At 43.4% G+C, this 25389-nt stretch overlaps 1 protein-coding gene across 5 annotated transcripts; it reads right to left on the minus strand.

Annotated features, from left to right (window-relative positions):
• Positions 1–455: 455 nt before the first annotated feature.
• Positions 456–25050, minus strand: LOC139392167 (fucolectin-4-like). Of its 5 annotated transcripts, none has more exons than XM_071139965.1 (7): positions 24498–24687; positions 20290–20412; positions 19621–19697; positions 9300–9594; positions 8824–8978; positions 5283–5565; positions 1030–4745 (listed from the first exon to the last, which is right to left on the minus strand). In XM_071139965.1, exons 3-7 carry the CDS (start codon positions 19694–19696, stop codon positions 4574–4576), a joined length of 981 nt encoding a protein of 326 aa, XP_070996066.1. In that variant the 5' UTR covers position 19697; positions 20290–20412; positions 24498–24687; the 3' UTR covers positions 1030–4573. The 5 variants fall into 5 exon arrangements, with proteins under 5 accessions (XP_070996044.1, XP_070996066.1, XP_070996051.1 ...); XM_071139950.1 differs by having other exon boundaries at positions 20290–20476; positions 24498–24600; XM_071139974.1 differs by having other exon boundaries at positions 20290–20363; positions 24498–24564.
• Between the last annotated feature and the right edge of the window lie 339 nt (positions 25051–25389).

The raw sequence follows: 25389 nt of genomic DNA on the forward strand, positions 1-25389 counted from the left end.
CTTAGGATAGTAAAATGAGGAAAATCCAGAGAAGTGGGGTTCCCACAAGGAAAAACCTATTTTAGGTTTAGTGGTTAGGTTCAGGGACACAGTTAGGATTAGAATTAGTGTTATGGGTTAGATTTAGGAGTTAGGTTTAGGGAAAGTAGGAGTTTGAATGGGAATAAATTGTTTGGTCCCCACAAGGATAGTGAAACAAACGTGTGTGTGTGCACCCATGTTTGTGCATGCACACGTGTGTAGATGACCAAGATTGGGGCTCTGCTTGGCATGTCCACCGCCTACATTGTCCCACTGAAGAACTACTCATCTGAGCTGGACATGGAGGAGAACACGGACATCCTTCTGCTCAGTGCAGTGGACCACATCTTGCAATATGTGAACCTGTACTTCCAGGAGAGTGCAGCAACAGAGCCTAAAATGGTTTCTTTAAAACAAAGCTGTAAAATGCAGTATAACATAAATATGCATTACATATATCATGTTTTATTCATTGTTTTAACTATTGTTACCTTGTTAGTCATTGACAGCAGTCTTGCATTGAGAAAAACTCATATGTAGGAGATATTTCAGGCCTGTGTATATGCTGTCTAATAAGGTTTAACCTGTTTTGTCCACTAGAAGTACTCTCACGGTGTTATGGGTCACTGGCCACATGAACACTGAGTGGACAAACTAGGAACACCTTCCCAATAATGAGTTTCACCCCCTTTCCCCCTCAAAACAGCCTCAATTCGTTGGGGCATGGACTCTCCAATCATTTCATATGTTTATGGTTCTTCAAACCTTGTTCGCAATGTGCTATGATATGAGGCCGGTAAGTTATAAAGTTGCATGCAATAAAATAATCTTCAGTAATCCCAACCATAACTTCGGGCCCTAATAGAAGATAGGGTTACAACTTCAGAGGGAACAGACTGTGGCAAAGGGAGGATTGTTGTTCAAAGGATGAAGGCATAATGCCCGATTATTGACCTATTACATACCAGAAACACAAACAACCAAATACACAAATACACAATGGAACAATTCCAGATGTATTAATTAAGTTTATTCATGAATTTGGTCCCACTTTAAATGACGTGCAGCTTATAAAGGCTTCCTAAAACCTTCATAAACACTACATAAATGTGTTACACATCATCTATAACCGTATGCCATGCTTTATAAAGGGTTCATAAATGTGGCATAACTGTTCTCCATAACCACCAATGTCTAAGCGGACAAAACCCACTATGTCAAAAATGATACAAACCTGTGCTTTATAAAGGGTGGCATGAGCACCGCTTAATAAAGAGCTTATAAATCATATTCAATTGTGGCTTCACAAAGCATTTATAACCCTGTCATACATCTTGGTAGAGCATTGCAACGGCAGGATATTGGGTTCGATTCGATTCAACACCCTATAATACGTAAAAATGTATTCACGTATGACTATAAGTCGCTTTGGATAAAAGTGTCATTTCTAGATTGGCCCAACCTCTTTCCCTCTTGGGTGCATAGTCAATATTGGACTTGACTTCAGCTTCCCCCAAAATGCTGTGCTGCAGGAGAACACAGACTCTAAAGTGCAGTCATGCAAAGCAAAAAACCTTGGTAGGGCCTTTTACAATCGTTAGTCTGTTTGTTGTAGTTGCCTACTTCTTTTCCCCATCAAATTCTGTTTTCTTGGTTTTGTTTTTCCGGGTTTCAGATTTTCCCCATTCTTTCTGGTTTCCCCCAGTGTTTTCGCACTTTCTTAATAGAAAAACAACATTTCATTTTCTGTGTTCACAACAATTCTTAAACCACATCAGACTTTTGAGGTCTGTGAAAAATCTAAGAAACGTATATTTGTAAGTGTAGTTGCTCTTTAATTCAGTGAGCATGCTCTGCACTGTTGTTTTGTTAGCAGGTTTTCTGTAGTGCAGTAAGCACTCATGATGTGATCTGGCCGCCAATAGAATGGGTAGAGTAAAAGGCCGGCCACATTCCGAAATGATTTTGAGCCCCATGAAATGACACCGTATATATACAGTTTTCTGATGTATCAAATACTTATGTCATGCAATAAGATGCAAATGAATTACTTAAAAATCGTACAATGTGATTTTCTGGATTTTTGTTTTAGATTCCATCTCTCACAGTTGAAGTGTACCTATGATAAAAAAAAAATACAGACCTCTACATGCTTTGTAAGTAGGAAAACCTGCAAAATCGGCAGTGTATCAAATACTTGTTCTCCCCACTGTACATTCATTCTACAGACCCTATTGAGTATTCCCTGCAATACTTGTACTGCTGCACCCAGAATAGTTATTGCTCTAAGCCAATATGTATTCTATATATGGTGATTTGCATTGGGAGCACTTATTTGACCTTGGAACATGTTTTAAAACCCAAATGTAATGCAAATGTCACTTAAAAATCTATGTTTAATATTTAGACAATTATTTTTCATATATCATGAATGGTTTTTGAGACTTTTCTGCTATTACGTGGGGGACTTTATTTGGAACATTTCCAAAATTCTAGGAGTTTGAATGGGAATAAATCCCAAAACAAGTAAGTTAACCTTTATTTATTGTGATTTAAATGTGTTGGTAGTAGTTAAGTGTTGAGTTAGATTACATACTGTAGCTACCTCAATCATTATTTCAAATAATTTTGGTGACTTCACAGCAATTACTAGCTAGACAAAATGTAGTTAGCTAGCAGGCTCAGCTAAATATATATCCCCTACATACATACATGTCTCATAGCTGTATTGTAACAATACAAATTTAATGGAGTTTCCCATCTTCCTGTTTAGAGTTTCTTGTGCAGCACAGAAATGCCCTTATCTAGATGGTGTGACAAACGACCTTTCCTAACAGACCTGCTAACTTTGTTGTTCATTTAGGTTGGAACCAACACCCAGTACCTCCAGCAAGAAGGGAGGCAAGAACCGTTCTCCTGCCAGCTCAGGGACAAGCTGGACTATTCACAGCCCTGTGTAATGTTCAATGTAATGGCATTGCTGGACCTTTTGAAATGTCATGTATTTGTATTGTTTAAGAAATGTACAAATAAAATAAATGTACTGTATGGTTTAAACATTTCTTTAATGTTTTCTTGTTTTATCATTTAATGCCAATTCCCTAAGTGTTAATACAGTTGTGTTAACATCATTAAGCCATTATGCATGTGTTAGGAACGACCAAAGGTGTCTGACCTTATATTAAGTACAGCGTCATATGATATAAGGCATTTATGCATGTGTCATAAATGACCAAAGTAGACTGATTTTAAATTAAGTACAGCGTCATGCGAAGGTGTCTCATTTCAAACTAAGTATTACTGGACACTACGTGAAGTGTTAATAAGTAGGTGATTAACGTTCTGCTGATTTATTACGTTTCTCTCATGATCCACAGGTTACAGTAGGGTGTGAGAGGTATTAAATGGGTTGATGGACCTGCAAAGCTTGCGTTTATGTGTCAGAACCAAGATGATTTGGAGTAGTTCCCATGCTGGGGACCAGGGCTTGATTACAACATGTTACAATGGTGGCAACATTTTGTGGCTGATCTTTCAGCGGGGAAATGGGTGAATGTGTCAAAGACTTCACAGGGCCCAGCACTGTGTGGTATGGCTCGTTTTTGTTGTTTTCTTGTTTGTGTACTGAGGAACATGTAACTTGGTTCCAGAAGAAAGACACTTTCAATTTCTTTAGATTGGGGACTTTCATCAAGGTAAGTGTTTCTTGGTGTAATGTTGTTCTCAGGCTATTGCTCACACAGCACATTGACGCCTGGGATATCAACCATTCAAAATTGGGCATAGTGGGAGTGACTATAGAATTCTATAGCAGTGACCTTACTGAGTAAAGTATTTGTCATCGTCACTACTTAACAAACAAAAAAGTCATAATTTTGGCTAAACCCTGCCCATTTCCACACTTTATCTTGTTAAAATGTGATTTGAAACCTAACCCTGACTAATGAAGGCCAAGTTTGATGCATTGGTCCATCAGACCTTCTGAGCATTTGGGGGAAGTGTCTGGGAACGAGATTAGGTGTAATGTGACTAAGATGACATCCCTTTAGAGCGTCAGCCTTTATAAAGCACATGTTTATATCATATTTGACTTAGTGGGTTATATCACATTTGATATAGATGATTATGTCACACAGTTTTGCCACATTTATGAACCCTTTATAAAGCATGACATATGGTTATAGATGCTTTGTAAACATTTATGTACTGCTTATGAAGGCATTATTAAGGCTTTATGAAGCCTTTATAATCTGAACGTCATTTAAAGCGGGACCATTCATTCTAACATAATAGCATTACTTTACAGCATTACATGCATTTCAAGGTATGAATGATAACTGTCTAACCAATAACTAGGCTACATAATAATTAATGAAAGTTGTTCTTATAAAGTGTTACAAAAAGTGTTCGTCAATTTATACCCAAACATCCAAAAACAGTGGGCAAGACGAACTTACAGAATAGTGATAGTATACTAAAAAGTTGAATTGTTTTCATAAGACAATACATTCCCCAAACATTGCAGGGTGCTGTTAAGAATTAATGATCTGATTTAGTTACATGTAGGCCCAGTCCCATCCAGGGGTGATCCGTACACCTCCACCTCACACAAGGTCAGGTACTCCTTCCTCCCTGGAATGACCACGATGACATATCGACCCTCCATGCCCGGACACTGGAAGGTGCTTGAATTGCCAGCTGGGATAGAGGAGATCACAGCACACCTGCAGGATAAAACAGAAACAAACTACTATAGCAACTTCTGATCAATTTCAAATTGATATCTAGCCACTATCTCTAGTCACCCGTCTGCAGTTCAAACAATAAAAAAGCGGCCACCCCGCCATTGTTTTGGTAAAAAGCTGAGGGATGAGGCTGCATTAATGTGACCTCTTTCAAATTCCTATGGATGCAAGGACTGACCAACCATGACATCAAAAGGACAGTTTTAACAATGTTTTGAGACAACACAGTATTTATTTCAATCTACATTGTTTACAAATATTGGAGTAAAACAAGTTTATATTTTGGGTTCTGATGAATGTTGAACTAAGTTCATGAGGTATTTATGAGCTACATACTTCAAGAATCAATTGGTATAAAATCGTTAATTTAAAAGTCCAAAAATGGATGTACCAAAAGCAGATTACCCCTTTAAGGTACCCGGTAAGTAAAGTAGGCAGGATAAATTTACTAATATGGTCATAGCTCCACCTAGCCTTCTGACAGGTTAGGTTGGGTACTCTCCTACAGTAATTCACCTAGGATTATTGATGCCGTTGTCTTTCAGGGAATCTCCAATGCGAATCTCAGCTCCATCGAGTCTGCTGGGAACACTGTCGACTGTGTTGGTGATGATGATGGAGAACACTTTGTAGGTCTTCAGAAGGTCCACCCTCCACCAGGCGTTGATGTCCTGTAGAGTGTGGGTGCAGGACCCTCCTATCCAAATAGCGTTGCGATTCCCGTCAATAGCATTGCCTGGAATGCCAAACTCATTCAAAGACGACTGGGTGGCCTTTCCATATAGAGCCACATTATCTCCTGCACAAAATAGAGCATAATGCACATTAACTATCATCTTATCAAACAATTGTTGGAACTTGTGTAAGCATATTAATGCGCTGTAATCGTAGAGATTAATGTTTAGACTACCATTACAGAGAATATAACAAAAGTTGTACTTATAACACACTGTTCATAATCTATATATACATATATATATATATATACACTACTAGTCAAAAGTTTGGACACACCTACTCATTCAACGGTTTTTCTTTATTTTTACTATTTTCTACATTGTAGAATAGTAGTGAAGACATCAAACTATGAAATAACACATATGGAATCATGTAGTAACCAAAAAAGTGTTAAATAAATCAAAATATATTTTAGATGTTAGATTCTTCAAAGTAGCCACCTTTTGCCTTGATGACAGCTTTGCATTCTCTCAACCAGCTACATGGCGTAGTCACCTGGAATTATTTTCCACCCGTCTTGAAGGAGTTCCCACATATGCTGAGCACTTGATATCTGCTTTTCCTTCACTCTGTGGTCCAACTCATCTCAAACCATCTCAATTGGGTCTAGGTCGGGTGATTGTGGAGGCCAGGTCATCTCATGCAGCACTCCGTCACTCTCCTTCTTGGTCAAATAGCCCTCACACAGCCTGGAGGTGTGTTTTGGGGTCATTGTCCTGTTGAAAAACAAATGATAGTCCCACAAGAGCAAACCAGATGGGATGGCGTATCGCTGCAGAATGCTGTGGTAGACATGCTGGTTAAGTGTGCCTTGAATTCTAAATAAATCATAGACAGTGTCACCAGAAAAGCACCCCCACACCATCACACCTCCTCCTCCATGCTTCACGGTGGGAACTACACATGCAGAGATCATCCGTTCACCTACTATGCGTCTCACAAAGACACAGCGGTTGGAACCAAAAATCTCACATTTGGACTCACCAGACCAAAGGACAGATTTCCACCGGTCTGATATCCATTGCTCGTGTTTCTTGGCCAAGCAAGTCTCTTCTTCTTATTGGTGTCCTTTAGTAGTGGTTTCTTTGCAGCAATTCGACCATGAAGGCCTGATTCACTCAGTCTCCTCAGAACAGTTGATGTTGAGATGTGTCTGTTACTTGAACTCTGTGAAGCATTTAATTAGGCTGCAATTTCTGAGGTAACTCTAATGAACTTATCCTCTGCAACAGAGTTAACACTGGGTCTTCCTTTCCTGTAGCGGTCCTCATGAGAGCCAGTTTCATCATAGCGCTTGATGGTTTTTGTGACTCCCCTTGAAAAAACATTTTCCGTATTGACTGACCTTCATGTCTTAAAAGTAATGGTGGATTGTCGTTTCTCTTTACTTATTTGAGCTGTTATTGCCATAATATGGACTTGGTATTTAACCAAATAGGGCTATCTTCTGTATACCACCCCTACCTTGTCACAACACAACTGATCGGCTCAAACGCATTAAGAAGGAAAGAAATTCCACAAAATAACTTTTAGCAAGGCACACCTGGTGACTACCTCATGAAGCTGGTTGAGAGAATGCCAAGAGTGTGCAAAGCTGTCATCAAGGCAAACGATTGCTACTTTGAAGAATACCAAATATAAAATATATTTTTGTTTAACACCTTTTTGGTTACTACATGATTCCATATGTTGTTTCATAGTTTTTATGTCTTCTCTATTATTCTACAATGTAGAATATAGTACAAATAAAGAAAAACCCTGGAATGAGTTGGTGTGTCATGAGCTGGCGAACACCCAGAGAAATTATTGTATGTAGAGGTGCTGACTAAGCTCTAAAAAATAATAAAGAGAGTCACACACTCTGTTTGTAGCATATTGAATATATTAGGCAATTGTTATCATACGTGTTGAGCCACTGAGGTATCAGGCAGCAGCGGTGAGAGAGGCACTGATTTAGATGAGGGATCTAACCAAAGACCCTATGATAAAGATTGAGGCCCAGTCCTTGTCAGAGGAGCTGGGATCATACCGCTTCAGCATCTGTACAGTGATGTGGTATGACATCTTGAGACAGATCCAACATGTGAGCAAGCTGATCCCAGTATGCATGTGGATGTTGCAGTCATTCTTCTCAGAAAGACAGAGGTCTCAGCAACTGCAGGGCAACAGGCTTTATGACTGCACAAATGTCAGCCAAGGATATTTGCGAGGGTATGAATGGATATTTGCGAGGGTATGGCTGTTCTACAACAAAAAAGGCTGAGGTCCACAAAGCGGCACTTTTCATACGAATCATTTGATGAGCCTTTGAGTGATGCCCTGAAGAAGCTGGTGGTGACATTTTTCAATGTTGTTGTTGATGCTGGAACCTCAGTCCTTCAGGAAAGATTTTCCACATTAGAAAATGTGGGAGAGAAGTTTGGAGTGTGGTCATCCTTCCAAGTCTCTCAAATGAGGAGTTGACATAGCAATGTGAGGCCCTTAGTATGACACTGCACTATAACGAACACTCAGACTTGGATGGCAGAGAGCTTGCACAGGAACTGAAGAACTTGCCTGACTTCCCATCGAAGACCATGACCCTGTTTAAGCTGCTTATATTTATACACGAAAGGGAGCTCTCAGAAATGTATCCACATTTTTGGACTGCTCTCATATTTTGTCTTACTCTTCCAGTGACCGTAGCTGAAGCAGAGAGGATCTTTTCAAAGCAGAAGCTCATCAACTCCTACCTGAGGTCCACCATGCCACAGGAACACCTTAGTGGCCTTCATGTCATCATTATTAACCATGCAATTGTTGGGCAGATTTCTTATGAGGATGTAATTAATGACTTTGCATCAAGGAAGGCAAGAAAGGTCAGGGTTTAGATGGCAGTTGTGCAATTTAGTTTGTGTGTTTCTTGTTTGAAGTGCAATAGTGTAATAATCAGGTTCTCTTCTTTATAAGTGTATAATTATATTTGTATATTTGTATGATAAAGGATTTGTGCAATTTAGTTTTATTTGTGTGTTTTTTGTTAGCAATAGGGTAATAGTGTAATAATTCGATTATCTTTTTATTTATTTATTTATATACTACAATTTGTTTATATTTGTCTTTGTTGCCTCTTTTTGATATTATTGAGTCTTATTTTTGTAAATAGTTTAATATTTATATAGTTTTAAATTGTATGATTATGTATTTGTGTTGTTCCAAATGTCTGAATAAAAATGACAGTTAAGGGGCGCTGAAGGGAAGGTTCGCCCAGGGAACCATACAAGCTAGAACCGCCACTGTTGGTACAGTATATATAAAATATATGAATATAAGTTCTGACCAGTTGGGGCAAGGTATCCGTAAACCTCCACTTCACAGAGTGTCAGAAGTCTATGCTGGCCTGGTAGAACCACAATCACATAACGTCCTTCGAAACTTGGGTCAAAAGCAAGGGTGAGAGAACTGCCGGCTGGAACAGAGGGAATTGTTTTAACCCTGGAGAGAGAAATGGGTTTCACTGACCACTGTCAAGATACTGCATCATATGCTATCTAACTTTATTTAAACTAAAGTAACAAGACACAGGAGATGATATGCTGATATCTATAACTGTGCATGTGGTCTGGTGGTAACCTGTGAGGGGGGTTGAAACTTTTCACCATCATTGCTTGATTCTATCTGTCTTGCCTGCATGGGTTTTTATGTACAGTATGTCCACTATGTATATTCTGGTCACTCTAATTGAGTTCTTCATGGACATAAACAGTAACAACACATTGTAAATACAATTTAAAAAACCACAGTATCTTGACTCACAGAGGGTTATGAATGCCATTGTCCACTAAAGAATTTCCTATTCGTATCTCAGCCCCGTTAAGCCTCTCAGGAACAGCATCCCCTCTGTTGGTGACGGTGATGGAGGTGACTATGTAGGTATCAAGCAGGTCCACTCTCCACCAGGGGTTAGTGGATTCGTCAGTGGCAGTGCAGGACCCATGATGGAAATGTGAATCGCGGTTCCCATCAATGGCATTGGAGGCATGACTCAAACCGTGCCATGGGTTCTCAATGAGGTCTGACTGTGTTGCTTTTCCACGCAAGGCAAGATTTCCTGCAGGTGAACACATCATTGAGTGAGTATAGAGGAGCAATTTAAAGATGCAGTCAAAACAGAATAAACATGTGTTCTAATCTGCTGATAGTCCTCTTTAGCAAAAAAAAACAAATGTTTGTATATACTGTTAATTTAGTAACCAGATTGTTAGCTAACTAGCTAATGAGGTTACATGACTGAACAAGGTGTAAACAAATGCCTGACAGTATGCTCGGTAATATGAGTCATATATTTTTTATCTGTTTGTGCTAGAAACAATCCGTTTTCACTGTAGTAATGGTTCAACCATGACAGTAATGAATTTGTGCTCACTTATTTCTCCAGGTCACTTGAAAACATCGGAACATTGAAGCCTAATAATTACAGTTTTTATCTGGGTGATTATTTTCCTATGCGCAGAATGCAAAATAAAATGGCAGGTCGCAAAGCAACATATTTAGGAGCATATGTGACCAAAATGGCAGCATCCACATGAATGTAGAAGTGTTTAGAAATGTATTCTATTCTTATTTGCATTAAAAGAGACTCCAAAATGACACAATGGATTTACCAATTAATTTCTATTGGCCACAAAATAATCTGAAACACAACCAAAACAAACTGCAAATGCATCCAACAAGTTTGTATTGTTACAAGCTTGATGTAGTCATTGTGTGCTCGGAATGTAGGACCAAATTCTAAACTTTATTTCCAAGAATCTTTAGGGTTCTCAATAACTTTGACCCCTACTTTTGAGAGAAAAAAACATTACTTTTTCTCTGAGCAATTGTAGTAGTATAAAATGATATAATTTGTGCTTATCCAAAACCAGAAGGTCTGGACATGTATCTAGGAATTGAATCCCCATGCTTGTGTTGCACAGCTGGTTACTTGTTTTTTGAATGTTTGCTGAGGTGATGAACTTTGCTTGTGTTGAAGATTTTGTTTAAAAATGGCCCAGGTCCTGCTACCATCCATGTCTGTCAGACCAATGTCTCCCCCTGTTCCTTTTTTACCAGCTAATTGTTCTGTTCATGGGCTTGGTCAACTGGCATGCATTAGATCTTTTTATGGTGTTTTTGGCAGGACCCAGAAGTCAGATAATTTTTTTCTGATGTTAGCTGGTAGCTTTAATGTCTCGGATGTGAATAGGAATCCACCTAGCGTAGTTCATTCTGTCCAGTGCAAAGAACCAGGGTGCCAAGGCATCTTATGTTTCAACATAAAGACCAAAATGTCTAGTTCTGTGTGCACAGTCTTTCAAATTCAATAACAATGTTCCAGAACTGGAAGGTTGGATACCTACTTTCTGCGTATTAAAAGAAGAGCATGTGGACTAGAACAACCAAGCATCTTTCAGGAGTTTTGACAATGAAAGCAGAGTAACTTGATGACTGTGCCAGGTTTTGGTCAAGCGTGCTGCCTTCAAGAATGAGTCTGCTGTTTCTGAAGTTGGCAACCCCAGCATGGGTAGCATGGGCATACTGTACCCACTGTACCCAGCACCCTGTTGGTCCCTGTTGGTCCCTTACCATTTTTCCTCAGGACATCTTTTTTTATCTGAATAACTAGATATAATTAATATTGAATGTAGGCTGTTGTACATAGCCGCGGGAAGTAGGGGTCCTGAGGGTGCTTTAGCAGCCCCTAAAACATCTGAATAAAAAATATATAAAGACTTATTTTTTTCACAAAGTAGTGCACTGGGCCTTTACAACTCTTGAATTTAATATTGCAGCAACACAAAACTAAAATTGTCCCAGTAATCAAAATAACATTAAAAAGATGTCTAAAATACATATTTTCCAGACTTTGAAGTTAGGTTAAATTTAGGTTCTGAATGAAAGGTGGAAATATGTATTTTCCGGACAATGAAATCAGGTTCATTTTTAGTTCTAAATGAAAGTTGAAAATATTTAGTTTATAGACTATGTTTGGACCAAGTCAAGGCTGGTCCAGACTGGACAAAATCTGAACCAAACAGTAATCTATGATTGGTTTAGATTTAGTCCGGACCAGACCAAAAATCTATGTCCATGGACGTTGAAATCAAAGCTGGCCTGTACCAAAAAAAGGCTGCCGTCCTGTATTTAGGAAATGTTGTTTGTTGTGGCGTACAAGCAGGTCAGCCACAAAGGGGAGAATTGTCGAGAACTGGTGACAACTCCCTCTGCTGGACGTGCCAGGTCTCGACGGGCTCACCGGCCAGGACTAATTGGTGCTGATTGTGCTTTGTGAGTAATCAAGGGGCTGATTGCTCACCAGCTGGACGAGTCCCATAAAGTTGCCAGAAGAGAAGCACATGGGGAAGGGGACTGGGGGAAGAGAGGTTACTCCCGTATAGTCGTGAGCAGTCCTAGAGGTAATGGAGGGAGCTCAGTTTTGTTCCCCCCAGGATACAGCAAGACCCCAGTGCCCAGAAAATCAAATCAAACTTTATTTGTTACATGCGCCGAAATCAAGTGTAGACCTTACCATGAAATTCTTACTTACAACCCCTTAACCAACAGTGCAGTTCAAGAAGAGTTAAGAAAATATTTACCAAATAAGCTAAAGTTAAAAATAATAATAAAAGTAACACAATAATATAACAATAACAAGGCTTTATGCAGGTGGTACCGCTACCGAGTCAGTGTGCGGGTGTACAGGTTAGAGGTCTTCTACATCTGCATTGCTTGCTGTTTTAGGCTGGGTTTCTGTATAGCACTTTGTGACATTGGCTGATGTAAAAAGGGCTGTATGATACATTTCATACATTTCATTGAGGTCACATGGTTGAGGTCTTTTGAACATGTCAGTAGGGGTGAAGTGACTGTTCACAGATAATAAACAGCGAGTAGCAGCAGAGTAGGCCATTTGATTAGTTGTTCAGCAGTCTTATGGTTTGAGGGTAGAAGCTGTTAAGGAGCCTTTTGGTCCTAGACTTGGTGCTCCGGTACCACAGTCTATGACTTGGGTGACTGGAGTCTCTGATAATTTTATGGGCTTTCCTCTGACACTGCCTATTATATAGGTCCTGGATTGCAGGAAGCTTGGCCCCAGTGATGCACTGGGCCGTACGCATTACCATCTGTAGCGCCTTATGGTCAGATGGTGAGCAGGAGCCATACCAGGCGAGATGCTCTCGATGGTGCAGCTGTAGAACTTTTTGAGGATCTTGAAACATGTAGGTATTACAGACTCAGTCAGGGAAAGGTTGAAAATGTTAGTGAATACACTTGCCAGTTGGTCCGTGCATGCTTTGAGTACACGTCCTGGTAATCCATCTGGCCCCGCGGCTTTGTGAATGTTGACCTGTTTAAAGGTCTTGCTCACATCGGCTACCGAGAGCGTTATCACACAGTCATCCAGAACAGCTGGTGCTTCAGTGTTGCATGCCTCGAAGCGAGCGTAAAAGGCATTTCGCTCGTCTGGTAGGCTCGCATCACTGGGCGGCTCTAGTCTGGGTTTCCCTTTGTAGTCACTCACAAGCCCTGTCACATCCGACAAGTGTCAGAGCCGGTGTAGTAGGATTCAATCTTAATCCAGTATTGATGCTTTGCTTGTTTGATGGTTCGTCTAAGGCCATAGCGGGATTTTTGTATTCTGCTCCTTGAACGCGGCCGCTCTAGTGTCACACCCTGACCATAGTTTACTTTGTATATTTCTATGTTTTGGTTGGTCAGGGTGTGATCTGAGTGGGCATTCTATGTTACATGTCTAGTTTGTCCAGTTCTATGTTCGGCCTGATATGGTTCTCAATCAGAGGCAGGTGTTCGTCATTGTCTCTGATTGGGAACCATATTTAGGTAGCCTGGGTTTCACTGTGTGTGTGTGGGTGATTGTTCCTGTCTATGTGTTTTCACCAGATAGGGCTGTTTAGGTTTTCGTTACGTTCATTACGTTCTTTATTTTGTAGTGTTTGTATTGATTCGTGTTTTACGTTTGTTTATTAAAACATGGATCGCAATCTACACGCTGCATTTTGGTCCGACTCTCCTTCTCATACAGAAAACCGTTACAGAATCACCCACCACCAACGGACCAAGCAGCGTGTCAACAGGCAGCAACAGCAGCGAAAAGAGGAGATGCGGAATAAGGATTTCTGGACATGGGAGGAAATCCTCGACGGGAGAGGACCCTGGGCTAAACCAGGGGAGTGTAGCCGCCCAAAGGTGCAGCGGGAGAAGAAACAACAGGAGCAGCCCAAAGAGGAGTACAGTATGGAGTATACGACTTGGGAGGAAATAGACAGGTGGGCGGTCGACCCAGGGAGAGTGCCGGAGCCCGCCTGGGATTCGATGGAGCAGTGCGCGGAAGGTTATCAGAGAATGGAGTTGGCGAAGAAGGCACGGCGGCGCGGAAGGAAGCCCGAGAGGCAGCCCCAAAAATTTCTTGGGGGGGGGGGGGGGGGGCTAACAGGGAGTATGGCTACGCCAGGTAGGAGACCTGCGCAGACTCCCTGTGCTTACCGGGGGGCTAGAGAGACCGGACAGGCACCGTGTTATGCAGTGGTGCGCACGGTGTCTCCAGTGCGGGTGCATAGCCCGGTGCGGTATATTCCAGCTCCGCGTGTCGGCCGGGCTAGATTGAGCGTCGAGCCTAATGCCATGAAGCCGGCTCTACGCATCTGGTCTCCAGTGCGTCTCCTTGGGCCGGCTTACATGGCACCAGCCTTGCGCTCGGTGTCTCCGGTTCGCCTGCGCTGCACTGGCAGGGCGACCGTGAGCATTCAACCAAGTAAGGTTGGGCAGGCTCGGTGCTCAAGAGCTCCAGTGCGCCTGCACGGTCCGGTCTTTCCAGTACCACCTCCACACCCCAGCACTCCGGTAGCAGCTCCCCGCACCAGGCTTCCTGTGCGTGTCCTCGGCCCAGTACCACCAGTGCCAGCACCACGCATCAGGCCTACAGTGCGCCTCGCCTGTCCAGCGCTGCCGGAGCTTTCCTCCTCTCCAGCGCTGTCGGAGTCTCCCGCCTGTCTAGCGCTGTTAGAGCCTTCCTCCTCTACAGCGCTGCTGGAGTCTCCCGCCTGTTCAGAACTGCCAGTCTGCAAGGAGCTGCCAGTCTGCAAGGAGCTGCCAGTCTGCAAGGAGCTGCCAGTTTGCAAGGAGCCGCCAGAGCTGCCAGTCTGCAGGATGCCGCCAAAGCTGCCAGTCTGCAAGGAGCCGCCAGAGCTGCCAGTTAGCATGGAGCAGCCAGAGCCACCAGTCAGCATGGAGCAGCCAGGGCCGCCAGTCAGCATGGAGCAGCCAGGGCCGCCAGTCAGCATGGAGCAGCCAGGGCCGCCAGTCAGCATGGAGCAGCCAGGGCCGCCAGTCAGCATGGAGCAGCCAGAGCAGCCAGTCAGCATGGAGCAGCCAGTCAGCATGGAGCAGCCAGAGCAGCCAGTCAGCATGGAGCAGCCAGAGCTGCCAGTCAGCATGGAGCAGCCAGTCAGCATGGAGCAGCCAGAGCTGCCAGTCAGCATGGAGCAGCCAGTCAGCATGGAGCAGCCAGAGCTGCCAGTCAACCAGACTCTTCCAGATCTGCCAGTCTACCAGACTCTTTCAGATCTGCCAGTCAACCAGACTCTTCCAGATCTGCCAGTCAGCCAGACTCTTCCAGATCTGCCAGTCAGCCAGACTCTTCCAGATCTGCCAGTCAACCAGACTCTTCCAGATCTGCCAGTCAACCAGACTCTTCCAGATCTGCCAGTCTACCAGACTCTTCCAGATCTGCCAGTCTACCAGACTCTTCCAGATCTGCCAGTCTACCAGACTCTTCCAGATCTGCCAGTCTACCAGACTCTTCCAGATCTGCCAGTCGACCAGACTCTTCCAGATCTGCCAGTCGACCAGACTCTTCCAGATCTGCCAGTCGACCAGACTCTTCCAGATCTGCCAGTCGACCAGACTCTTCCAGATCTGCCTGTCGACCAGACTCTTCCAGATCTGCCAGTCGACCAGACTCTTCCAGATCTGCCAGTCGACCAGACTCTTCCAGATTTTCCAGTCAGCCAGGATCTGCTAGATCCAACTACCCGCCTGGGCTTCCTCTCAGTGCTGAGCTTCCTCTCAGTGCTGAGCTTCCTCTCAGTGCTGAGCTTCCTCTCAGTGCTGAGCTACCCATCAGGTCCCGAGCTACCTCTGTCCCGAGCTGCCCTTCTGTCCCGAGCTGCCCCTCTGTCCCGAGCTGTCATTAAGGAGGGTAACCTATCTAGGGACGCTAAGGAGGTGGACTAAAACTATTATGGAGTGGGGTCCACGTCCAGCGCCAGAGCCGCCACCGCGGACAGATGCCCACCCAGACCCTCCCCTATAGGTTCAGGTTTTGCGGCCGGAGTCCGCACCTTGGGGGGGGGGGGGGGGGGGGTACTGTCACACCCTGACCATAGTTTACTTTGTATATTTCTATGTTTTGGTTGGTCAGGGTGTGATCTGAGTGGGCATTCTATGTTACATGTCTAGTTTGTCCAGTTCTATGTTCGGCCTGATATGGTTCTCAATCAGAGGCAGGTGTTCGTCATTGTCTCTGATTGGGAACCATATTTAGGTAGCCTGGGTTTCACTGTGTGTGTGTGGGTGATTGTTCCTGTCTATGTGTTTTCACCAGATAGGGCTGTTTAGGTTTTCGTTACGTTCATTACGTTCTTTATTTTGTAGTATTTGTATTGATTCGTGTTTTACGTTTGTTTATTATAACACGGATCGCAATCTACACGCTGCATTTTGGTCCGACTCTCCTTCTCATACAGAAAACCGTTACATCTAGACTTTTGCCCAATGCGGATGTGATGTAATCGACGGCTTCTGGTTGGGATATGTACGCGCGGTCACTGTGGGGACGACGTCGTCGATGCACTTATTGATCAAGCCGATGACTGAGGTGGTATACTCCTCAATGCCATTGGATGAATCCCGGAACATATTCCAGTCTGTGCTAGCAAAACAGTCCTGTAGTGTAGCATTCGTGTCATCTGACCACTTCCGTATTGAGCGAGTCTATGGTGCTTCCTGCTTGAGTTTTTGCTTGTAAGCAGGAATCAGGAGGATAGAATTATGGTCAGATTTGCCAAATGGAGCGTGGGGGAGAGCTTTGTATGCATCTCTGTGTGGAGTAAAGGTGGTCTAGAGTTTTTTTTCCTCTGGTTGCACATGTGACATGCTGGTAAAAAGTTGGTAAAACTGATTTAAGTTTGCCTGCATTAATATCCCCGGCCACTAAGAGCACCGCTTCTGGATGAGCATTTTCTTGTTTGCTCATGGTCTTATAGAGTTGGTTGAGTGCGGTCTTAGTGCCAGCATCGGTCCGTGGTGGTAAATAGGCGGATAAGAAAAACAGAGTTGAGAACTCTCTTGGTAGATAGTGGGGTCTACAGCTTATCATAAGGTACTCTACCTCAGGCGAGCAATACCTCGAGACTTCTTTAATATTAGACATCACTCACCAGCTGTTATTGACAAAAATACGCACACCCCCACCCCTCGTCTTACCAGACGTAGCCTCTCTGTTCTGCCAGTATATTGAAAATGACAGCCACATATATTATCCGTGTCGTCGTTCAGTCACGACTCTGTGAAACATAAGATATTACAGTTTTTAATGTCCCGTTGGTAGGATAATCGTAATCGGAGATCATCAATTTTATTTTCCGATGATTACATGTTAGCAAGTGGAATTGATGGCAGTGGGAGTTCACTCGCTCGCCTATGGATTCTCAAAAGGCAGCCCGATCTGTGGCATCTCTTCCAAGGCTGCTGGCCCAGACGGCATCCCTGGCCGCGTCCTCAGAGCATGCGCAGACCAGCTGAGGGTGTGCTTACGGACATATTCAATCGCTCCCTTTCCCAGTCTGCTGTCCCCACATGCTTCAAGATTGCCACCATTGTTCCTGTACCAAAGAAGGCAAAGATAAGTGAACTAAATGACTACCGCCCCGTAGCACTCACTTCTGTCATCATGAAGTGCTTTGAAAGACTAGTCAAGGATCATATCACCTCCACCTTAGTGGCCACCCTAGACCTACTTCAGTTTGCATACCGCCCTAACAGGTCCACAGACGATACAATCGCCATCACACTTCACACTGCTCTATCCCATCTGGACAAGAGGTTATACCTATGTAAGAATGCTGTTCATTGACTACAGCTCAGCATTCAACACCATAGTACCCTCCAAGTTCATCATCAAGCTGAAGGCCCTGGGCCTCAACCCCGCCCTATGCAATTTGGTCCGGGACTTTCTGACGGGGCACCCCTAGGTGGTGAAGGTAGAAAACAACATCTCCACCTCCCTGACCATCAACACTGGAGCCCCACAAGGGTGTGTGCTCAGCCGCCTCATGTACTCCCTGTTCACCCACGACTGCGTGGCCATGCACGCCACCAACTCAATCATCAAGTTTGCAGATCACACAACAGTAGTGGGCTTGATTACCAACAACAACGAGACAACCTACAGGGAGGAGGTGAGGGCACTCGGAATGTGGTGTCAGGAAAACAACCTCTTCCTCATTGTCAACAAAACAAAGGAGATGATCATGGACTTCAGGAAACAGCAGAGGGGGCAGCAGTGGACACTCGAAGGGGCAGCAGTGGAGAAAGTGGAATGTTTTAAGTTCCTCGGTGTACACATCAACAACAAACTGAAATGGTCCACCCACACAGACATTGTGGGGATGTTTTTCAGAGGCAGGGACTGGAAGACCACTCAGGATCGAGGAAAAGATGAACGGAGCAAAGTACAGAGAGATCATTGATGAAAACCTGCTCCAGAGCGCTCAGGCCCTCAGACTGGGGTGAAGGTTCACTTCAGGACAAGGACCCTAAGCACACAGCCAAGACAATACAGGAGTTGCTTCGGTGTGCAGCGACGCTGTGCAGCGACGCTGTGCAGCGACGCTCCCCATCCAACCTGACAGAGCTTGAGAGGATCTGCAGAGAAGAATGGGAGAAACTCCCCAAATATAGGTGTGCCAAATTTGTACTGTACAAGTGCCAAATGTGCTTCAACAAAGTAGAGAGTAAACGGTCTGAATACTTATGTAATTGTAATATTTCAGTTTCTTAAGTTTAAAACATTTGCACAAATGTCTAAAAACCTGTTTTTGCTTTGTCATTATGGGGTATTGTGTGTAGATGAATTTAATCAATTTTAGAACGAGGCTGTAATGTAACAAATGTGGAAAATGTCAAGGGGTCTGAATACTTTCCGAAGGCACTGTAAATTTGCCTGTTGGTGCCATAAATACATTGAGATATAATATAGCCTCACTTTTCATAGTAAGAGATCTAGCCCTGTTAATCTAAAGGACATAATATCTAAACATACTCTCAGAGCATTTCGTATTATTCTGGATGTAAATTCGTGACAATATGTTACGTATGGTATGTATTAATTTGTGGATGTCCATCACCCATTTCATATGATATGTTACAATTCGTATTATATGTTACGGATTTGCAAAACGTACAATACGTTACAAATTTGCAAAACGTATTATATGTTACAAATTTGAAAAATGTATGTGATATGTTACGAATTTGCAAAATGTATGATATGTTACGAATTTGCAAAACATATATTACGTTTTCAAATTCTAGCTAGGTGGCTAACATTAGCTAGCTCGCTGACATTAGCTAGACTAGGGGTTAGGGTTAAGGGTAAAGTTTAGGAGTTAGGTTAGGTAGTAAAGGGTTAAGGTTAGGGTTACGGGATGGGTTAGCTAAAAGGTTAGGGTTTGGAGAAAGGTTAGCTAATGTGCCAAGTATTTGCAAAGTTGCTAAAAAGTAGTAAGTTGAAAAGTTGCTAATTAGCTAAAATGCTAGAGTTGTCCATTAAGAGATTCGAACGCGCAAGCTTTGGCTTGTTAGACGTTCATGTTATACACCCATCCATCCACCACAACCAGCCACCCTACTTTCGTTTTTGCGATACATAACTGTGTCTTATGCAACCATACCAAACATAACATATCATACTAAATGGAGTGTCTCAGATTTATGTACAGAATAATATGAAATGCTCTGAGACCAGCTCTGTATCTATCTAGTTAACAGGAGGAAAGGGAATTAAAAATGTGATTACTTGGGACTGTAGAGCCAATAGAGCATGCCAATCCCAGGAGAGTCAACAAGAGGAACATCGTGGTCGATCTCATCATCCTGGAGGAAGAGCCCAGAGCAAGTCAACAGGTCTGATAGGAACTAGTCCACAGAAACATTGACACAAACACTGAAACAATCTGTTAGGCTGCAATTCAATCACAATTTATATTTTTTATCAATTCAGCTCACATGAACAAAGAAAAACATTTCAAATATTGTTTTACTCACTTCGTAAGAAGAACAATAAACACGAAGAGAGTGCATTTTGGGTAGTATCATTTAAAAAATGTTTTACTGTTCTTTTAAACTCATTTGAACACTGTTATAAAGAGCAAATGTTCAACTTCAAAATGTATATAATATTTTTACATTTCTAGCCTGTCATCCATGTGTAACAGGGCTGATGTGTTTTGCTCAACCCTCTCAGTTTTCCGCCATGTTTTTATTAATAAAAAAGTAATCACCATATTAAAACGAAATGGCGCCGGAGCAGAAGGCAGATGTTTTACGTGCCCCCAACGGATTGTTCTTTGTTTGCTTATCTGCGTTGTTTGTAACTTATTGTTTTACTATTTTTGTACAAAATGTAGCCGCTCCCCTCTCTTTTGACCGAAAATAACTTCTAGATATCAGGACTGCGATTACTCACCACGGACTAGCAGGATCCTTTTTTTTCTTTCATGATATACGGCTCCCTCGGGAACAGGCCCCGACCCCAGTGATCTGCGTGAAGAGGAGGCAGAGAAAGAGAGGCCGGAGGGCGGGCTGCCTTCTGAGGAGTAGGAGGCGATCGCATAAACCCCCACTCCCCTCAATTCTGCTTGCAAACATGCAATCTTTGGACAATAAAATGGGCGAGTTATTGGGAAGATTAAACTACCAACGGGACATTAATACCTGTAACATCTTATGCTTCACGGAGTCGTGGCTGAACGACTACAATATCGACGTACAGCTGGCTGGTTACGCGATGTACCGGCAGGAAAGAACAGCGTCGTCTGGTAAGACAAGGGGCGGCGGTCTATGTATTTTTGTAAACAACAGCTGGTACATGATATCTAAGGAAGTCTTGAGCCATTGCTCAACTGAGGTAGAGTTTCTCATGATAAGCTGCAGACTACATTACCTACCGAGAGAGTTCTCATCTATATTCTTTGTAGCTGTTTACATACAACCACAGTCAGAAACTGGCACCAAGATAGCATTGAATGAGCTGTATTCTGCCATAAGCAAACAAGAAAACGCTCACCCAGAGACGGCACCGGGGACTTTAATGCAGGGAAACGTAAATATTTTTTAAAATGTTTTATTTTTTTACCTCCTTTTTCTCCCCAATTTCGTAGTATCCAATTGTCAGTAAGTCGAGAGCTATGCGTCCTCCGAAACACAACCCAACCCAACCAAGCCGCACTGCTTCTTAACACAGCGCTCATCCAACCCAGAAGCCAGCCGCACCAATGTGTCGGAGGAAACACCTTGCACCTAGTGTCCTGGTCAGCATGCACTGCGCCCGGCCCGCCACAGGAGTCACTAGTGCGCGATGAGACAAGGATATCCCTACCGGCCAAACCCTCCCTAACCCGGACAATGCAAGGCCAATTGTACGTCACCCCATGGACCTCCCGGTCGTGGACGGCCGCGACAGAGCCTGGGCTCGAACCCAGAGTCTCTGGTGACACAGCTAGCACTGCGATGCAGTGCCTTAGACCACTGCAACTTAAATCAGTTTTACCTCATTTCTATCAACATGCTAAATGTGCAACCAGAGGGAAAATAACTCTGGACCACCTATACTCCACACACAGAGACGCATACAAAGCTCTCCATCGCCCTCCATTTGTCAAATCTGACCATAATTCTATCCTCCTGATTCCTGCTTACAAGCACAAATTAAAGCAGGAAGCACCAGCAACTAGATCAATAAAAAGTGGTCAGATGAAGCAGATGCTAAGCTACAGGACTGTTTTGCTAGCACAGCCTCGAGTATGTTCCTGGATTCCTCCAATGGCATCTGTCATTGGCTTCATCAATAAGTGCATCGATGATGTCGTCCCCACAGTGAGTGTACGTACATACCCAAACCAGAAACCATGGATTACAGGCAGCATCCGCACTGAGCTAAAGGCTAGAGCTGCCGCTTTCAAGGAGCGGGACTCTAACCCGGAAGCTTATAAGAAATCCCGCTATGCCCACCGACGAACCATCAAACAGGCAAAGGGTCAATACAGGACTAAGATCGAGTTGTGCTACACCGGCTCTGACGCTCTTCGGATGTGGCAGGGCCTGCAAACCATTACAGACTACTAAGGGGAGCACAGCCGAGAGCTGCCCAGTGACACAAGCCTACCGGACAAGCTAAACTACTTCTATGCTCGCTTCGAGGCAAATAACACTGAAACATGCATGAGAGCACCAGCTGTACCGGAAGACTGTGTGATCACGCTCTCCGCAGCCAATGTGAGTAAGACCTTTAGACAGGTCAACATTCAGGCCGCAGAGCCAGACGGATTACCAGGACATGTACTGCGAGCATGTGCTGACCAACTGGTTGGCCAGCAGCATACCACCCTGCATACCACTGCTGGCTTGCTTCTGTAGCTAAGCAGGGTTGGACCTGGTCAGTCCCTGGATAGGAGACCAGATGCTGCTGGAAGTGGTGTTGGAGGGCCAGTAGGAGGTACTCTTTCCTCTGGTCTAAAAAAATAATAATCCCAATGCCCCAGGGTGGTGATTGGGGACACTGCCCTGTGTAGGGTGCCGTCTTTTGTATGGGACGGGTGTCCTGACTCTCTGATGTAATTAAAGATCCCATGGCACTTATCGTAAGAGTAGGGGTGTTAACCCCGGTGTCCTGGCCAAATTCCCAAGCTGTCCCTCATACCATCATGGTCACCTAATCATTCCCAGCTTACAATTGGCTCATTCATCCCCTTCCTCTCGCCTATAACTATTCCCCAGGTCGTTGCTGTAAATGAGAACGTGTTCTCAGTCAACTTACCTGGTAAAATAACGGTAAAATAAAAATAAACTAAAAACTAGCAAGTGTCTTCAATTATATTTTCAACCTCTCCCTGTCCGAGTCTGTAATACCAACATGTTTTAAGCAGACCACCATAGTGCCTGTGCCCAAGAACACTAAGATAACCTGCCTAAAGGACTACCGACCCGTAGCACTCACATCTGTAGCCATGAAGTACTTTGAAAGGCTGGTCATGGCTCACATCAACACCATCATCCCAGAAACCATAGTCCCACTCCAATTTGCGTACCGCCCCAACAGATCCACAGATGATGCAGTCTCTATTGCACTCCACACTGCCCTTTCCCACCTGGACAAAAGGAACACCTATATGAGAATGCTATTCATTGACTACAGCTCTGCGTTCAACAACATAGTGCCCTCAAAGCTCATCAATAAGCTAAGGACCCTGGGACTAAACACCTCTCTCTGCAACTGGATCCTGGACTTCCTGACGGGCAGCCCCCATGTGGTACCTCAAAAGGTTCTACAGCTGCACCACCGAGAGCTTCCTGACTGGTTGCCTGGTATGGCAACTGCTCGGCCTCCGACCACAAGGCACTACAGAGGGTAGTGCGAACGGCCCAGTACATCACTGGGGCCAAGCTTCCTGCCATCCAGGGCCTCTATACCAGGCGGTGTCAGAGGAAAGCCCTGAAAATTGTCAAAGACTCCAGCAACCCTAGCCATAGACTGTTCTCTCTGCTACCACACGGCAAGCGGTACCGTAGCGCCAAGTCTAGGTCCAAGAGGCATCTATACAGCTTCTACCTCCAAGCCATAAGACTCCTGAACATCTAGTCAAATGTCTACCCAGACTATCCACACTGCCCCCCCCCCCCCCCACACACCATTGCCATTCTCTTTTGTCATCTATTCATAGTCACTTTAATTTACTCTACCTACATGTACATACTACCTCAACTAACCGATGCCCCCGTACATTGACTCTGTACCGCCACCCCCCTGTGTATATTATGTTTTACTGCTCCTCTTTAATTACTTGTTACTTTTATCTCTTATTCTTATCCAGATTTTTTAAAACTCTTAAAACTCTGTCGGTTAGGGGCTCGTAAGTGAGCGTTTCACTGTAAGTTCTACTACACCTGTTGTATTCGGCGCATGTGACTAATAAAATTTGATTTGATTTGATTTGAAAGTTCAGTTCCCTTAACAGGGTTGACCTTGAAAATGAGAGTCAAACGTAAATGAATCATTATTCTCGTGAAATTAATAATAGTCTTCGGAAATTATATTGTCAAAGCAGCAAAGTAACAAGGGCTTTACAATGATAGCGAAAACTGGAACATTTTCAGGTTAAAATCTTCCTCAGAAAAGGGACATGTCAAAATGCTGATTTTAGACTGCTTAGAAATAATTTATTCATATATTGAATTTTCCATGCAATCTTTAAAGGGCACTTATTTTATTGTAACAGTCTTTTACATTTCTGCACAATTTCTACTTAATAAGGAACGTAATTCAAGAGAGTATAGTATTAGCGGAGAGAACAATGAGAGGTGCTGCGTTACTCTTAGCATTATCCTTTCGTGACCTTGCTACTTTTTAAAAATAGAATACAAGTATAAAATACAGTCCAGCTTGCTGTCTCTTTGCAATCACAGCCTCCTTGCAAACACAGTAGCATACATTTAAGTAAAGGGTTGGATTATGGGAACATCACGCCCATCTGAATTCAACCCACTGCTGAATTAAGACATTATTATTATGAAATAACTGTTATGAAAATCAACAGTTAATGTGTGGTTGTGTAAGGCAGAACATATAACGTAATAGAAGACAATTCCAAATAGTATTAGATTGTAATATCCTCTTACCTTAAAAAAACAAGGTCACTGTTGATGCTGATGTAGGTAAAAGCTCTGTAGACAACTGAATCTGATTGATTCATTTATACACCAGTCACAAAGTCAATGACCCTGCCCACCCCCCTCGTCTCCAAGGACATCCTCCTAACAATTTACCATACCATGATAACTAGTCACCTGCACTACTGTGCCATAGTTTGACTTCCAGCCCCACATCGATGCGATAAAACAGATCTCAACCAGCTCCAGTTAATCATCAACAGGGCTGCTTGTATCATGACCGGGCATTCATGGAGGGAACACAAGAGATACTTCTGTAAAATGCTGGAATCTAACCACTGACGGACAGGATCCTTTTCAACATCCTAGTGACGTTTCTTTGGGACTATTATAGACATCCTGACAACTGATACACTGAATGTCCTGAGAATGTCCTAAATACTAATCTAGTCCTCATTGACATCCCAGGACCATAGAGGGAACTAGACAAAAGCAGACTACAAGAACTAGAAGACTTCAAAAACGGCTCTGGCTGCACAAGGACACCATGTGGGAGAGCTTCTGGCAGGTATTGGAGGACTTTATGCTCAAGGGGACTTTGTTGTTTGCTATGAGTGGGTTTATTTATTTTTGTGTGAAACATTTGCTTTCGGTGGATCCTTGCTGCAACCTGCCTGCTGGCCTACGGTGACGACTGTAAACCATGACGTATTAATATACATGTTAAAAATATACTTTTTCCCTCTGCTTCACTCTGCCTGCTCAACTCACTTTTCCACCCTGTGACATAATCATTGAGATAAATAACAAAAACATGATTCCAACTTATGGCGAAATACAGACAGTATAACTGAATGATCAGGATATCGTGATATGGAAGGGAATAACAGGAAACATCTAC

This window comes from Oncorhynchus clarkii, chromosome 3 (assembly GCF_045791955.1).
Source record: "Oncorhynchus clarkii lewisi isolate Uvic-CL-2024 chromosome 3, UVic_Ocla_1.0, whole genome shotgun sequence".
Taxonomy (NCBI): Eukaryota; Metazoa; Chordata; class Actinopteri; order Salmoniformes; family Salmonidae; genus Oncorhynchus; species Oncorhynchus clarkii.